The 18,841-nt window shown below is 32.1% G+C and overlaps 1 protein-coding gene across 1 annotated transcript; it reads left to right on the top strand.

The window, feature by feature from the left end:
* The first annotated feature begins 648 nt into the window (after positions 1-648).
* On the top strand, positions 649-8,123 carry LOC101507900 (probable cyclic nucleotide-gated ion channel 20, chloroplastic). Its single transcript, XM_004515189.4, has 13 exons — positions 649-807; positions 1,918-2,420; positions 2,536-2,727; positions 2,842-2,940; positions 3,488-3,625; positions 3,980-4,228; positions 4,835-5,080; positions 5,790-5,935; positions 6,187-6,264; positions 6,563-6,692; positions 6,938-7,190; positions 7,430-7,592; positions 7,753-8,123. The coding sequence occupies exons 2-13, from the start codon at positions 1,923-1,925 to the stop codon at positions 7,871-7,873; spliced, it is 2,313 nt and encodes a 770-aa protein (XP_004515246.1). The 5' UTR covers positions 649-807; positions 1,918-1,922; the 3' UTR covers positions 7,874-8,123.
* The last annotated feature ends 10,718 nt before the right edge of the window (positions 8,124-18,841 follow it).

Here is an 18,841-nt window from a genome sequence, read left to right as displayed (position 1 = left end):
GGATTACGACATAACAACCACTCTAAAAAATGAAGGGACTACGACATAAAAACCGCTCTAAAAAAACGAAGGGACTACTACATAACAACCGCTCTAAAAAATAAAGGGATTACGACATAACAACCACTCTAAAAATCAAAGAGACAACGATATAAAACTGCTTTAAAATATCGAAGGGACATAAAGAAAGAGCATAACAACCACTCTAAAAATTAAATGGACAACAATATAAAACCACTTTAAAATATCAAAGAGATAGAAATAAACAGGAGAAATGACTCACATATCAGTCGAACATAATAAAAAATAGAAAAAAAAGAAAATTAAAAAATGCATCCAACACCTTTTACAAGAATTTAAAAATATAGTAATAAAAATAAACTCACATATATTTTCTCAGCAATATATAACTTTAATATTTATAAAATTAAAAACTACTTAAAATATGACAATTTTCAACGTATAATTTCAACGATTTTTTATTTTGGACATTAAGTTCCAACAGTACTCAATACACTCAATAACTTAACAAATATTCTATTCCTAAAATAAATCATCGTCTGTCTGTGGTAATAAATGTCTGTACGACCATAACAACGCGCACTTGACCACATTGATATTCACGCGCCAATGACTTCAACAAAAATTGATTGAGTCAAAGTCTTTTCACAAACACACACACAACAAAGACTCACACTTCCATTTTTCTTTGAAGTCCAACTATGTCTACACCAATCTCCAACAAATGCATTCTTTAACTTCAATTCAACCAAATTAGCTTCTGGACTTTTCACTCTCTTTAACCAGGTTTTATACTCTTTACATTTTTTTTTATTTTCTTTCTCTCTTGTGTGTTTTATTTTTGCTTCATTATTGCTTCTTGTTCTTAGCTTTTTATTTTTAATTTTTGTAGTTTTCACTGATTCCTTACTCAATTGCAATTCCTCATAGGTTAGAAATAAACTCACGATGTTTTGTCGTCTTGTTGTTTTTATTTTTTTGGTGTATGGATAAAAAAAATGAAATCTAACTGATGATAATAATAAATTTTGGTTTTTATATTTGTTTTTATAACTGTCCTGAATGAATAATATAAGTTAATTGAAAGGTATATTTTTGGAGTAATTTTTTTCTGAAGGAATAATATTGTCATTAAATATGGAGAAATTAGTTTATATTTACTTATATTTCAGACCACTGAACATACTGAACATGTTTTGTTTTATTATGTTCTTATGTGTTGAGTATTAGCTTTGAAGTTTGAATGCAAATATGCTTGTAGAAGCAGATACAAATTCAATGTCATAGATGTGTTTGTTAAAGTTAACTAACTCTTTCTTTAAAGCTATAGAAATTATGTATACTTTGGATGTTACTTGCATTTCAATAATTGTATAGTTAGTTTAAGGCAATAAATGTCTAATTGTTATGTTTGGTTTTCTTCCAAGCTTCATAAGGTTTAAGATAAGGTGATTCATTACTTCTTTCTTAATAAAAGTTCCACTTGCATATCTTTTTATGTCGCCATAAATTTTTCTATGTGAAGTCAAATATATCGTTTTAGATTTTTCTTGTGATGCATTGAGTTCCATCTGGTTTTGTCACTAGCATACAATCTTTGACTTTTCATATTGCATCGGTTATAGCCAAGTTGTTGAGTTCAAGTAGTTAATGAGCTTCAGTTAATGTCGAATCGACTAGGAGAACCTCTGTTCGAAGTCGAACGCTATCTGAAACAGTCTTTGACCAGACTTTACTTACCTCGTAGTCGAACTAGGGCTCCTAATATTGCAGTGATTATGTACTGTTTTATGGTTTTATGTTTTCCCTTTTCATGTTTTGAGCTGAATTGGATTGTTTCATTTTGAAATTTCTGAGATATATATTGATGTTTTTCTGTTTTGCATAATCATCAAGGAACCATGAATCATTTTGATAAAGATGAAGTGCCAATGCTATCAGAAATGCGTGCACAACCATCCGATGAACCTGCGAATTCTAACTTTCGAAGGATATCGAGGACACAAAGTGCTTCGATTTCTATTCCTATGGCTTCCTTGGATCCAAATGACAGACAACCTAATCTTGTCGGACATACCGGTCCGCTTCGTACCGCGAGGAAAACACCGTTTGCGCAGATGAGTGGTCCATTAAACGCCACTCCGGGAATGGGAAATCCTTTTCAGAATGGTATTGTAGTGGCAGGAAACAAAGTAGGGGAGAACAAGACAGAGAAGTTTAGTACATTTGATGACACAAATGAACATCATTGGAATATTGACAATGACAGAAAAAATGAACACTTATTGAGGTCTGGACAACTTGGAATGTGTAATGATCCTTATTGCACAACTTGTCCTACTTACTTCAAAGTTTCTCAGCAAATAAAACCAAGAGCTTCCACTATATTTGATCATAAGGTGTCTTTCTTCCTAAAATAGACTATTATTTCTTCCTAAGGTGTCTAGTACAAATTATTTTCTGTTATTTTCACATAACTGATAATACTTTTGTTCATGTTTTGAATGTTTACAGTTCCACAATTCTCTTTATGGAGATGCCAAAGGTTTTGGAAAAAAAATTTATTCTTTATGCTCTTCATGTATTCCTGGAGTGATGAACCCTCACACTAAAGTTGTACAACAATGGAACAAGTTTTTGGCTATATTTTGCTTGGTTGCAATTTTTGTTGATCCGTTATTTTTCTTCTTAATTTATGTGAGGGAGGTATGATTCTTTTCCTTTTATTTAATTGTAAAATCATCCAACATCATTTACTTTACAATTTTTACTTGCTTCAAAAAATAAAAACTTCACATTTTCTCATTCATTTTTCTGCAGCGTGATAAATGCATTGTTATGAACTGGACAATGGCAACAACACTTGTTTTATTTAGAAGCATAACTGATTTTGTGTATTTCTTGAACATTCTTCTCCAGGTAATTTCTCAACAACCGCCTTTTAGGAAAGTTCCCGTCTGACCTCTCCTTACATTTAATTTGTGCTAATCCATTTATTCATAAAATGATATCAAATTATTACCAAATGGGTGTGACTCATAGTTTACTGATAAGTGGACAAGCTGCTCGAGCTGGGGTTGAAGTCCCCCGCGGTACGGTTCAAGGAGAGACGTAGACACAATTGACTGAACTTCGTGATTAAATATTGTGTGTTCTTTGTATGCACTTTTCGTATCTGTTTTATTTTGAACCAAAGTCGTTGTTCTAACAAATAACAACCAAAGCCTTTTTCCATTTAGCAAGATCCGTGTTTGTCGTGTCAAGAATCAAGTCTACTGATAGACTATTTAAATAGAAATCTTTCTAATGACTTTTCTTATAATTTTCCTTAGTCTTTCTTTAACTATAGGAAGAAAAAAAAGCATGTGTCTTGAATCTTCAACATGGTTGTCGAGTTTTAATTCTAGTTTACCGCATTTTTTATAATTTAAAGACTATATAACTCTACTAAGTTGCTTCTTTGCAGTTTAGGTTGGCTTATATTTCTCCTGAATCAATGGTTGTTGGTGCCGGAGATTTAGTTGACAGTCCCAAGAAAATTGCTCTTAATTACTTTAAGAGTTATTTTTTCTTCGACTTGTTTGTTGTATCGCCTCTTCCTCAGGTATATTTCTTCGTATCTCTCAATGCTGTTGTTAAAAGCACAAGCTCTTAGCTGCAAGCACATAAATAGTTGTTATCTCACGAACTTCGATGGGAAAATAATCTTTCTCCTTGAATATAATAGAGATGCAAGAGTCACCTTATATTTTGTGCTGTGGCAGCGTTACGCGAAAGTGCTTTGAAAAATATTCGTTATATTGTTTCTATAAAATGCTTCTTGTTCAAATTAATCATGTTTAAATTCAACATGAGCCACAATCAGTGCACCTTTTTGTGTGTTGGACCGATGAAAATAGTCCGCGGACTTCAACAAATGCTTGAAAATATACTTATAAATGTTGTGAAATGCTTGCAGATAATGATATTGTTTATCCTACCAAATTCGTTGGGGTCATCAGGAGCAAATTATGCAAAGAATCTTCTACGTCTAGCGATCCTTGTACAGTATATTCCAAGATTATTCAGATTTTTGCCTCTGCTAATTGGCCAGTCTCCCACCGGATTCATATTCGAGTCAGCATGGGCAAATTTCATTATAAATCTTCTCATTTTTATGCTATCTGGCCATGTTGTTGGTTCATGCTGGTACCTCTTTGGTCTACAGGTGAGTGAAATTGACATTCGATGCTTCATTTTCAAAAAAAGAAGAAAAATTATTTCTGAATTAAATTTCATACTTTGCTTTAAAATCTCACTTTGCATGGAAAATGAAAAAAGAACCTTGCATCTGCACAGAATGAAAGGAAAAAGTAGAAGACATATTAATTGATTCACTTGAATGCTTTCAATTTATAAAGGTTATGTACACATACCAAGAAAACCAATGGATTTTGTTACTTTTGATGAAATTATTTGTGGTTTCGTATAATATCCTTAACTATTTATTATCTTAATTCTCTTGTTTCTCACTTTGCAATAAATAGTTGCGGGTACTAATGACAAAACAATAGTTAATGCTGTATTAAACTTTGAAAATGACAAATAAAAAGAAACAAAATTGAAAATTCTTCTACAAAACTAACAGTTAAAAAGGAACAAAAAATGTAATATCTTGCAAGAATTATAGTCAAAATTAAGCACGGTAGTGATCATAGTTATAGTGTTTCGATGGATGCTTTAAAGATGAATGGTTGATTAGAATCAGTAAATGAATGTTAAGTAACTTTCAATTTACTAACTTCTCGCCTTTTATCCGTTTTTCTTCTTCTAGAGGGTTAACCAATGTTTGCGAGATGCTTGCCATAATGCTAAACTACATAGATGCATGGAATTGATTGATTGTAAACTTAACGGGGATATTATATCTAATCTTTGGAGCGAAGATCTAGGCGCCAAGGCTTGTTTGAATACCTCAAGTAATGCTTTTTCTTATGGGATCTATGAAGGTGCTGTACCACTTACCATAGAAACTAAGGTTATCAACAAATATGTGTATGCATTGTTTTGGGGATTCCAGGTATGCATTTTGTTCTTTTATATCAAAATCAATAGCTATGTCTATATCACTATGGTTATATACATTTTGTCCTATAATATTGAGCTGTAAAGATTCAAATGAGCTTAATATAATGTGCCTCTGATGAAGATAAGACTTAATAGCATATCTTCTCCATAGAGCAACATAATAAGAGTTTAATTTTGTTAAACTGTCTGTGTTAAAAGTTTTACACTGTCAACACATTACAACCAGTTATATGTATGACTTTAGAAATAGTTATGATTAAAATCAAATGTTTTTAATGATTTGACATTTATTATTGATTGACAGTGTAAAAAATCTTTACACTGACAATGCATGTTAATTAAATCTGCATAATAAAAGGGAGCTTTGAAGATATACAATGTAATTTGATATGAAAACTTTTGTGCAAAAGTTAATATGGATGTCTCATAACCAATTACTATTGACAATAGAAAAAACAAGAATTTAAAATTAAATAGGTAATTCACAAAACTATATATCTTTTCTCCTTTTCATTTTCATATGTAGTTTTACAAAATCACATTCATACCATTTTACATTTAATCTTACAAGTCTCTGAGGTGTAGCTCAAGTGGTTGACCTGGGGCATCTGAATGAGTTTGAGAAGGAGGTCCAGGGTTCAAACTCTAACTACTAACATAACATACTAACAACTGACAATTGGCTTATGATCTTAATACAGCAAATCAGTACTCTGGCTGGTAATCAAACACCAAGTTATTTTGTGTGGGAAGTTCTCTTTACAATGTCCATCATAGGATTGGGACTCTTGCTTTTTGCGCTTCTCATCGGAAACATACAGAACTTTCTTCAAGCTCTTGGACGGAGGTAGAACAATTTTTTTCTCTTACTTGCCATGCACGTTAATTGTTGGTAACAAATAACAATGGTGCTCCTTTTTCATCTGTTTTCTTCTATATCGATTTCTGTTTAAAATTTCTTTCATTTGAAAATCTAAAAAGCAATGTAGAATTTATACAAGTTCTGACTAATAATGGAACTTTGTCAGCAAAGTTCTGATGCGTTTCATCGTTAGGTTTGGAGCGAAATTGATACATTTTGTTCTGTTCTTTTTACAGGAGACTAGAAATGCAACTTAGAGGCCGTGATGTCGAGCAATGGATGAGCCATCGTCGTTTACCAGAAGCTCTCAAAAGGTATGAAATGCTCTTATTCTTTTAACGAATCACGTCAACATTGCCAAAATGAATTGGTCAATTTATTCAAGTCATTGCTTGTTAACCACCTAAATAATCACAGTGATAAAGACATAGATATTGATTATTATAAAATAGATTACACATAGCTATTGAGTATTTTAAAATAAGAACATATAGGCCTCAATGCAAAGAAATTAGTATCTGAACTATTTTTCATTTTACTTAGGTTTTATGTCACATGAAATTATGGATTAGGCATAATGTACAAATGATGAATACTATGTATATCATGCAGGAGAGTACGGCAGGCTGAACGGTATAATTGGGCTGCAACAAGAGGAGTTCCGGAAATAATGGTTCTGGAGAATTTGCCGGAAGATCTTCAGACGGACATTAGACGCCATCTCTTCAAATTTGTTGAAAATGTATGTATTGGAACATTTGAAAAAAGTTTAGGATTACAGCTTAATTGGATTTTTTTTCATTTGGTTCAAATGTGATGTGAATTTCAAAATCTCATCTATGATGAAACCATTTTGAAGACAACTTTATGCATATTTATCATGAAACTAAAACACTGATGCGCCAAAAGCCAAAAATATTTAACAAGTTCAAATGTTCTTTGCAATGATGATTTAATTTTCTCTGACAATCCACGATTTTTCTACAGGTTCGAATTTTTTCCTTGATGGCCGAGGACGAGCCTATCTTAGATGCTATTCGTGAGCGACTAATACAAACGACATACATCAAAGGAAGTAAAATTTTGAGTCAGGGTGGTCTTGTACAGAAGATGGTGTTTGTTGTGCGTGGAAAATTGGAGAGCATCGGAGAAGATGGAATTCCGGTTCCCTTATCTGAAGGAGATGCTTGCGGCGAAGAACTTCTAAGATGGTATCTTGAACAATCTTCACAAAGCAAAGGTACAACTATACTTGATGCAAAAATGATACGCTTGTTATATATTTTAGGCAAAATTACACCTGTAATCCTTTTAGTTTGACCTTTTTCTCGAAGAAAATGACCAATCAAGGAAAATGGTCAAACTTAAAGGATCACAAGTGTAATTATATCTATGTTTCAATTTAAAGTTCTAAAATAAGTAGCAAAAGCTCGGCAACTTGGCCATCAACGTGAATCATCGATGTGGATTCTATTGCAGAAGGTAAGAAAGTAAAGCTTCATGGACAAGGGTTGACCAGTGATAGAACAGTAAAATGCTTAACAAATGTGGAAGCATTTTCACTCCGCGCTAAAGACATTGAAGAAGTCACAACTCTTTTCGCAAGATTCTTGCGGAGCCCTCGTGTTCAAGGAGTCATAAGGTCATTCAGTTTTTTCTGTTGATACTTCAGCTTATCTTCTTCACACACACCCGCGCGCACATATATACACATTTAACAAGTGTGTTATTTATAATCATAGTATATATTATCAAAATCATGGCTCTGACATAATGTTTTGATGATTGTGTTATGTTCTTAGGTATGAATCACCTTATTGGAAATCACTTGCAGCAAACAGAATTCAAGTTGCATGGAGATACAGGCAAAAGCGTCTAAATCGAGCTAATACAACACAAAATGATCAAAGATTGAATCAATAGGCTGTATAATCTAATGTTTGATTCACTACACTTTGTCATAGATTGTAGTTTATGTAATCTCTAGTCCTTGGAATAGAATAGTGGTATGCTTATACCTTCGAAGTTTGGTGTAATTGCTATGAAGTTATGAAATAGGTGTCATATAATGAATTTATGTATATGCAATTAAACTTTAAATTCATCATGATGAATTTAGCCATGGATATCTTAATTTATGGAAAATGAAAAAGAATCTAAATTTTAAGAATTACAGACATCTGTTATATAAAAATAAAGTCTGTTATGTTATTATTTTTGTAGAATTAATATATGGGGTGTTTAAAGATTAATATAACTGTTTATAGTTCTTCAAAACTAAGGTTTAGTTATGTAATAAATGGTGATTCTTTTCCCACTTCTTATATGCACTTCAAAAATATACTTCTAGATAAAACTAAATATGAGATTTCAATCATAAAAGTTCTAAATTCTTGCTAGCCCATTTATGAAAGAGATAAGAAGCTAAGCTAAAAGGACCTATTATAATAGATATAGTGATTAAAATTAATTTTTTTCCTTTAAAAGGAATCAATAACATCTATTATAATATATTAAATCAAACGGCAGATCCTCACATTGATCCTTCAACTTTTTGTGTTTTAAATAATTCTATTTGTGGCATATCACACATAATCTGATGTGCCACCTTCTAAATCATACTTTGAAATCAATAACACTCACACATTTATTCATAATTACTATTTCATAAATTCTCATTAATCTCTCAATTTAATTGACACCTTCTAATCACACTCTCAAATTTCAAAAGCATATTCTCATTCTTCTAATATTCGTTGATTTTCCTACTTCAAACCAATAACCCTCAAACATTTATTTACAATTACTATTTCATAAATTCTCATTAATCTCTCAATTTAATTGATGAATCATATATTTGTTACGCCTTCAAATCTCGATAGCCCTACATTCCCAACTCCAAAAATCGTTTTTCAATTATCTATAATATTAGAGTTCAAAACAACATATTATAGTTCAATAAGAAAAAAGAATAGTGGTTTACAAAATAATCTATTTCAGGTCCCAATCACATATTTTTATTGGTATAAGTCTTAATCAGATGTTCTTTTATTTTATTTTATTTTAGTGGTTTTCAACTTTTATTTTCTTTGTTTTCCTGATTTCAATAGATGAGTCGTGTCTTGATAATAGATAATATATTTCTCAACTCCTCTTCACCGGTACATTACAATACTAATTCAAAATTTTCTTCTTTATCATTTGTTGGCCACATTTTTCATGAACTATTTTGGAGTATCACAACATATAGGTGAAATATTTTGTTGCCTATTTTTGATAATTAAAAATCACATGTTTCACTATGTATATGCTAAATGGTTTAATGTAATTCAAAACAAAAATTCTCAAAACAAGTAGTTTAATTTAAAAATGACATAGCACAGTTCAAACTCCCATTTTTTTTATATTTTCCAACACCTTCATCAAATACCATTTTTATAATAATAATAATAATAATAATAATAATAATAATAATAATAATAATAATAATAATAATAATAATAATAATAATAATAAAATTCTTAAAACAACATTTCTCTCAATTTTTTGTTCATGTTCTAAACCTACTTCAATATATATATATAGAATATCAAATGAGACGAGTTTTTCAATGAGAATTAAATCTTAATCATACAACCATACATGGATAATCATGATTAAAAATTATTTAAATGATACATCATCACTCAAAAAAGTCACATAATTTTTTCTTCTAATTAGGACCATATGTGTATAGTTGTGTATTTTAGGCTTTATCTATTTATGGCTTGGAATTAGTGACTTATTTCTTATTTAATTTGGATGTTGTTAGTCATATGTATAATATAATGTGTTCTTTATAATATTTTAAAATGTTCTTTTCCTAAATATACTCTTTAATTGCGATAACATCGACTATATGATTATCCCATTTTTCTTATAAATATTTTATTTTTTACAACCCCATAAATTTCATTTCCAATTCTCACTACGCGAAAAAACGGATTTTACAGCGCTTTTTTTAAGCCATTTACAACGCTTTTTCAAAAAAATAAGCGCTGTGGAAACGAGCGCTGTAAATGATACAACAGCGCTTTTAAAAAAGCGCTATAAAACATGTAAATACAACGCGCGCTTGTTATGCACATTTTACAGCGCTTCTTCATAAAAAGCGTTGTAATATGCACCCCATTATATGAGTTATGGGTGTGCATTTTACAGCGCTTTCTCAAAAAAGCGCTGTAAAATGCACCCATATATGAAATTATGGGTCTACATTTTACAGCGCTTTTCTTGTACATTTTACAGCGCTTTCTCACGAAAGCGCTGTAAAAGGTGCACCATTAAAGCGCCTTAGAACAATATTTTCCCTGCACGTATCCTTGTTGCCCTCTTGAGTTTCAGAACTTTGTTCAATAGTTTCCTAAAATACATGTAACATTAAAAAGATAAGTTCAATAGCATTTTTAAAATACAATATTAAAAAATATTAAAGTGATAATATACTTACACAAAGTTCTACAACTTTCTTGACATTTTCATTATCAACCACTCCTTCTTTGTTAACACGCGCTTCCTTCCATAAGATATGACGACCCAAGGGTTGATCGGCTTGGGTGTCTTTTCTCTATTCGTTAAAATCATAAACAAAATAATACAAATTAGTTACACACTATAGTTTATAATACAAATTACAAGTGATGTTTAATTACTTACAATTTTTTGTTCAAGGCGTGCATATCCCATACGTGATTTCTTGTATGGGTGTTTTGGGTTGCTTGCCCGTTCGCGATTTGCCTTACTAATATTCTATATAAAAAAAAAATAGCAATTGTGTAAAAATTTAAAATACGCTACGAATATGAATAATAAAACACAAATGCTAATAAATTAATCACTTACGACAAACGCCGGGTCAGAACGTTTGGAAACAAATGCACTCCATTCATCCTTTGATATATAATGTTGATATATCTTTGGAGGTTCAGCATTTGTGTTTCCTTCTCTATCTTTTAGATAGAAATTTGAGAGATGGGATCTAAATCCACGATGGATTTTCCCAGCAACTCTCAAAACATATGACTTTCGTTCCTCATCAAGAACAAAAGTGGTCTGCAATGAAAACAATTATAAGTAATGTATTTTACAGAAAAAAAATTATAAATGACAAAAGAGTAGATCAAAATATTTACTTGAATGTCATTCCAGATGATATCTTTGGCATCCTTCAACGCCTTATCTCTCCAGTTGTCTATTGTTATTGGGACATTTTGACGAACAACAGCCCCAATGTAGCTTACAAACATGGAGCTGTTGGGGTCAACTGGCTGACCACTCTCGTTCCAGCCAACCTAATAAACTCATATAGTAAGTACATGCCCTAAACCCTAAAAAAAGATAAAAAAACACACAGCAAACAGAGTATATATAGTATACCTCAAATTTAATGCCACTGCTCCGTGCTTTAATCACCCTTTGCATGATAGTTGCACCACGTTTGACTTCTTTTTCGTAAGTCTTAGAGGTGCCAACTTCTTCATTTTGAACTTCTAAATCTTTGTTTGTATCCATTTAACTACAACAAGTTCAACATGCACTTTAGTATAACATCAACAAGCTCAACATGGATCATGCATTATTATAAACAAACTCAACATGTATCAGTATATCTTAAAAAAGCTCAACATGCATTCTAATGATTACAAAAATTTAATAACATCAATACCTGAATAATGATGGTTCGAAGAAAGACGAAATGCAAAGAAAAGAGGGTTTGCAGAAAGTTCACAGAAATATGGTTCACAGAAATACGGTTTGAAGAAATACGTAATGAGGGTTACGTATTTCAATGAAAATATATTGTGTGAAATGGGAGAGATGATCTTGGATGGAAATAAGGTTCGAAATGAAGGAGATGATCGTGGAAATAAGGTTCGTAAAGGACGGGATGATAGGGTTTGCAAAAGAAGAGAAGAAATGAAGGTTGAGATGAAGGTTACGTAATGAAGAGGAAACTGAAGAGGTAACTGTTATATATACGTAACACTTTTACAGCGCTTTTTATAAGCCTTTTACAGCGCTTATTTTGTAAAGCGCTCTAAAAGGCTTCTTTAGTTAAATTTTTAAAAGGCTCTTTTACAGCGCTTTTTTCAAATAAGCGCTGTAAAAGACCTCCGTGTGTTATTATGTTATTTGAATGCCTTTTACAGCGCTTTTTTCAAATAAGCGCTGTAAAAGACCTCCGTGTGTTATTATGTTATTTGAATGCCTTTTACAGCGCTTTTTTCAAATAAGCGCTGTAAAAGACCTCCGTGTGTTATTATGTTATATGAATGCCTTTTACAGCGCTTTCACACATAAGCGCTCTAAAAGGCTTCTTTAGTTAAATTTTTAAAAGGCTCTTTTACAGCGCTTTTTTCAAATAAGCGCTGTAAAAGACCTCCGTGTGTTATTATGTTATATGAATGCCTTTTACAGCGCTTTCACACATAAGCGCTCTAAAAGGCTTCTTTAGTTAAATTTTTAAAAGGCTCTTTTACAGCGCTTTTTTCAAATAAGCGCTGTAAAAGACCTCCGTGTGTTATTATGTTATTTGAATGCCTTTTACAGCGCTTTTACACATAAGCGCTCTAAAATGTCTCTTTATGTTAATTTTAAGAGGCTCTTTTACAGCGCTTTTCCCAAATAAGCGCTGTAAAAGACCTCCGTGTGTTATTATGTTATATGAATGTTTTTTAAAGCCTTTTACAGCGCTTTTCCACATAAGCGCTCTAAAATGTCTCTTTATGTTAATTTTAAAAGGCTCTTTTACAGCGCTTTTTCCAAATAAGCGCTGTAAAAGGCCTTATTGTTTTTGTGTTTTGTTATGTTATGTTATTTTTTAAACAAGCTCAACATGCATGCAAAACCCACATAGTAGTAACTGGTCACCACAAAAATCCCTTCCTCTTCACCAAACTCTTCTCCTTTTATGCATCTTCTTCACAAACATCAAAGCTTACTCTTTCACAATTCAATCTCCACCTCAACACCCTTTTTATCTCTTTACATTCTCTTTCCTTCTTAAATCGAAACTTAATTGGTATTCAGGATCATTGCCATGTTGCGAAAAATGGGTTTGTGTCTGGTGTTTTTGGGGATTCCCATGATGCGTACAAGGTGTTTGAAGAAATGGGTTTGTGTCTGATGTTTTTTGGATTCCCATGATGCGTACAAGGTGTTTGAAGAAATGGGTTTGTGTCTGATGTTTTTTGGATTCCCATGATGCGTACAAGGTGTTTGAAGAAATTAGGTGTCTGATGAATATTATTTTTAAAGCTTTTTTACAGCGCTTTGTCAAATAAGCGCTGTAAAATGTCTTTTTTACTCACTTTCAAAAGAGTCGTTTACAGCGCTTTGTGTGAAAAGCGCTGTAAAAGGTATAAAACACTCATTATTTTATTTTTAAAAGGATCTTTTACAGCGCTTTTTAAGATAAGCGCTGTAAAATGTCTCTTTATTTTATTTTTGTGTTTGGTTTATTTGGGTTGGGATGACATTAAAAACATTTTTATCATTGTTTATTGGATTAAAAATATTGTTATCATTGTCTTTATCACAATACTTTAGGAGATGATGAATTATTAGAAATGAGTATTCTGAAGAATCTATATATATATATGCACTGAGCAAAAGAGAATCTCTCTATTCAGTTCAGTTCAGTTCATGTAAATTACTAATTTATATTCAGTTCAGTTCATGTAAATCAAGCTAAATATAAAACACTCATTGTTACATGAACTTGGTATAAAACACTCAAATCAAGCTAAATATAAGCAGAAAATAAATTAATCAGAAAATAAATTAATCAGAACTTAGTATAAAACACTCAATTCAGATTACATGCATATTTACAATAACACAGTTCAGATTACATGCATAGCTTATATAAAACAATTAAACATATATATACATTAAGATGCCCTTCTTCTTTTCCTGGTGACATTCACATTTGTTTGTCCATTTACAATACGAAACGATGGATTAATCCAAATTCCCTCATCATGATCATCTCTAAGATATAAACCATCATCAGTTGAATCAATTTCATGTGGTTGTTGTGATGTTGCAAATAAAAGATCATTACCAACATCTTCATCATTATTGTTATCATCACTTATTTTATTGGTCGATAGGACAACAGACCATTTATCATTAGAAGGATCAGTGACATAAAACACTTGTTGAGCTTGCGACGCTAAAATAAAAGGCTCGTCTTTGTATCCCACCCTATTAAAATCGACAAGCAAGAATCCTGACTCATCAATCCGAACGCCATTATTATTATCGACCCACTTGCAACCAAATATGGGAACACGAAACATTGTGTAGTCTAACTCCCATATGCGCTCGATAACCCCAAAATATGATAGATTTGCATATATTGGGTTTTTGTCTTTTGCACTTGAGACATGCATCGCTTCAGCTACGAGAGTGACTCCACTATTTTGCATAGTGGTCTGATCATCTTGTTCTTTGGTATAAAATGTGTAGCCGTTAATAACATAACCAGTGTAAGAAAAGACATGTAAGCTCGGACCATTTGCTAGCCACCTCAATCTATTTGAAATTGATCCGGGGTCTATATCAAATTTTGACATTATGTGATTTTTTAACCATGTTACAAAACTTCGATTGTGCTCTCGAGTTATCCAATTTTGATTCCTATTCATGTTCAAACGAGATAACTGATCAATGTGTATTGTAACATACGGTTGAACCTCATCATCATTGTGCAGAACATACAATTGTGCCTGCTCCCATTCTGTCCTTGATATAGTCAGTAGTCTCCTTCCAGTTATCCCTTCTCCTGATAGTCTTCCCGAATGACGAGACATGGGAAGCCCTATGGATTCAACATTGGACAGATATTCAGTACAAAATTCAGCAGCCTCTTCAACAATGTATCGTTCAGCAATACAACCTTCTGGTCGACTTCTACTTTTTACGTACCCTTTTAATATTTTCATATATCGTTCTATCGGATACATCCATCTCATATAAGCTGGCCCACAAAGTTGTGTCTCCTTAACCAGATGAACAGTAAGGTGAACCATTATATCAAAAAACGATGGTGGGAAATACATTTCAAGCTCACACAAAGTAACAACAATTTCCCTCTGCAATGTCGGTAATTTCTGAGGGTCGATCACTTTACTACAAATTTCCCTGAAGAAGAAACATAATCTAGTTAAGGCTAGTCGAACTTTTTCAGGTAAAATGGAACGTATACCTATTGGTAGCAAATGCTCCATTATAATATGACAATCATGGGTCTTCAAACCTTTTAACTTGAGGTCTTTCATACAAACCAAATTTTTAATGTTCGAAGAGTATCCTTCTGGAACTTTAACTTCGTGTAGAAATTTACATAAAACAATTTTTTCCTTTCTAGATAGAGTATGAGCGGCTGGAGGTAGATATGTGCGATTTCCTTTCTTTACTGGAGCCAGTTCATTTCTTATTCCCATATCGACCAAGTCCAATCTTGCATTGACGCCATCTTTAGACTTTCCTGGAACATTGAGTAACGTACCAATAACACTTTCAAATACATTTTTTTCAATATGCATCACATCGAGGAAATGTCTTACATACAATGACTTCCAATATGGCAATTCAAAGAAAATTGACTTTTTCTTCCACCCAGTTTTCACCAGCTCTCCCGCAAAAGGTTTGCCAAATTTATTGGTCAAACCTTGTACTTTTTCAAGTATTTGATATCCAGTCGGTGCTAAAGGAGCTTTACCTTCCTCTGATTTTCCATTGAATGCATTTCTCCACCCACGATACTGATGACTATAAGGTAAAAATCTACGATGTCCAAGAAACACATTCTTCTTACAATGTTTCAACCGCATCCAATTTGTACTCTCTTCACATATAGGACATGCACACTGACCTTTAATGCTATATCCTGATAAATTACCATATGCTGGAAAATCATTAATTATGCCGAACAACATAACCCTTAAATTGAAACATTCTTTCTTATACCCATCATAAACTTCCACACCTGTCTCCCACATACTTTTTAAATTTTCGATTAGAGGAGTCAAGTATACGTCGATATCATTCCCCGGTTGTTTGGGTCCAGAAATTAACAGAGACAACATCATAAACTTACGCTTCATACATAACCATGGAGGTAGGTTATATATTACCAAAATCACAGGCCACGTGCTATGTGAGATGCTTTGAAGACCATGTGGATTCATTCCATCAGTAGAAAGTGCAAGTCTTAGATTTCTTGACTCTATCCCGAATTCAGGATACTCGTGATCAATTTTTGCCCATTGTGGGGAATCTGCAGGGTGTCGAAACATTCCATCTCTAATTCTTTCATCTGCATGCCATGTCAAGTGTTTTGAATCTTCTTCACTGCGATACATGCGCCTAAATCTTGGTATTATAGGAAAATACCACACGACTTTTGCTGGAGTAGATTCTTTCTTCTTATATCGAGAGACATTGCATTTCGGACACGCCTTAAGTAGTTCATATTCGTTTCGAAATAAAATGCAATCGTTAGGACACGCATGAATCCTTTCGTAACTCATTCCAATAGAACACAAAATCCGTTTAGCCTCGTAGGTTCGACTGGGAAGTTCATTATCATCTGGCAACATATCTTTTATGAGTGTTAATAATTCCGTAAAGCTTTTATCAGACCATCCATTACTCGCTTTTAAGTTGTACAACTTTAATATCGCTGACAGTCTTGTGAATTTAGTACAACCATTATATAATTCTTTCTCTGCATCACTCAACAAACTTTCAAACATTTTAGGACAATCTCGAAGATCTTCTTCAACTGCTTTTGCAATCTCATCAACTCGGTCCGGCTCATATGTATCTGTATCGAAGTCAGTTGAAGCATATGTCGAACTATTCTCAAAATTAATGTTTCCTTTTTTTTTCTCACCATGTCTTATCCAACATGTGTAGCTTTGATCAATTCCATTACATACTAGATGTCCTTCTAATTCATCTTCTCTAACACGTTTTCCAAAACAACATTTTAAACAAGGACAAACTACTCTATTTGGATCTTTTGCATTCTTCACTGCAAACTCAACAAACTCCTTCACTCCAATTTCATACTCTTTTGACAATCGATTGGCTGAAATCCATTTCCTATCCATATTATACCACCTATATAAATGCAGTAACAAAAATAATAAGCTTTCAAAACATATCAACAAGTTTCAAAAAGAAACCAATATCAACTAACAATTTCAAAACAGAACAGATCATGTGGTATGAGTTTTTGACAATTTTTGACAATTTCAAAACATAACAGATCATGTGTAAAAAATACCTTAGACAACGTAGATGGCCGCACAGTACGTAGAGGATATTAGGGTTCCCAACGTATATAATTATTTGAAAGATGTAGAGGATATGAGGGTTTCCAACGTATATAATTATTTGAAAGATGTAGAGGATATGAGGGTTTCCAACGTATATAATTATTTGAAAGATGTAGAGGATATGAGGGTTTCCAACGTATATAATTATTTGAAAGATGTAGAGGATATGAGGGTTTCCAACGTATATAATTATTTGAAAGATGTATTTTACAGCGCTTGTGAAAAACGCGCTGTAATAGGTAGTTAAATTCAATGAAAGCGCATGTGTTTTACAGCGCTTGTGAAAAAAGCGCTGTAATAGGTAGTTAAATTCAATGAAAGCGCATGTGTTTTACAGCGCTTGTGAAAAAAGCGCTGTAATAGGTAGTTAAATTCAATGAAAGCGCATGTATTTTACATCGCTTGTGAAAAAAGCGTTGTAACTGATACGCGAAAGCGCTTCCTATTACAGCGCTTTTTTGACAAGCGCTGTAAAAGCCTTATAACGTGATGCGCAAACGTTATATGACCTACTACAGCGCTTGTTTTACAGCGCTTTGCATCAAAAGCGTTGTAATAGGTTCCGTTATTTTTAAAATATAATTACAACAGCGCTTGTGTTTAGCAAGCGCTGTAAAATGAGCGCTGTTAAATGTCATTTTTGGCGTAGTTCTGGGTTTTTTTTTTGTTGTTGACAGAAATGCATTTCCAATTTTTTAACTAAAGGAACTTCCCTATATGTCTCATTGTATACATATTATACAATGAAAGAGATATTGTTTCTTTATCTTAAAGGGATATATATGTGATTAAGCACATCAAATAACATAGATTACACACTAGAAATTTATTCTAATATCTTTTATACACATTTTTTTACCTCATGTTGCTATATGAAATAAGTTTGAAATTTATCTCAATATCGATTCTTTTTCTAAGGTATTAAATTGTATCCTATCTCATCTTTACTTAGACACTAAGCATAATTAACTATAATTGTATGTTTTTAGCCAATTATTTTTTAAGAATTATCAAGTTTAATTTCTTATTCCCGTCTTCAATTCAATGTAAAGAACAACTCATTGCATAAATAATTAACATTTTTATTCGTTTTTAAACTTTTTCACATGGTAAATACATTGCCGTTTCTTATTTATATTTTTAATAAATAAAAATATAACAACAATATATTATATTACCACAAAAGATATAATAATACAATTCAAGTTTAAAGTTAAATCAATAAAAAAATTAAAAAAATTAAAAAAATTAAATAAAAAAAATCGGAACAAAACAAATTAAATAAAAGTAATAAATTAAAAGTTGAAAAAAGAAATAGAAACTAACTTCTAATGTTAGTTTATGCATTGAAAGTAGTAAATATAAAAAAAAAACAAAAAACAAAATAAAAATAAGAACGAACATTAGCTCAAACAAGATAAAGTCTACAAATACTCCAAAGTGGTTGATAATCGTAAAATGTTATTGCTATAATTTTAATCTTTAATTTTTGATATTTGAT

This window comes from Cicer arietinum, chromosome 8 (assembly GCF_000331145.2).
Source record: "Cicer arietinum cultivar CDC Frontier isolate Library 1 chromosome 8, Cicar.CDCFrontier_v2.0, whole genome shotgun sequence".
NCBI classification, from domain to species: Eukaryota; Viridiplantae; Streptophyta; class Magnoliopsida; order Fabales; family Fabaceae; genus Cicer; species Cicer arietinum.
Note: the sequence above shows the minus strand (reverse complement) of the source record. Positions and strands in the feature narration are given on the sequence as shown.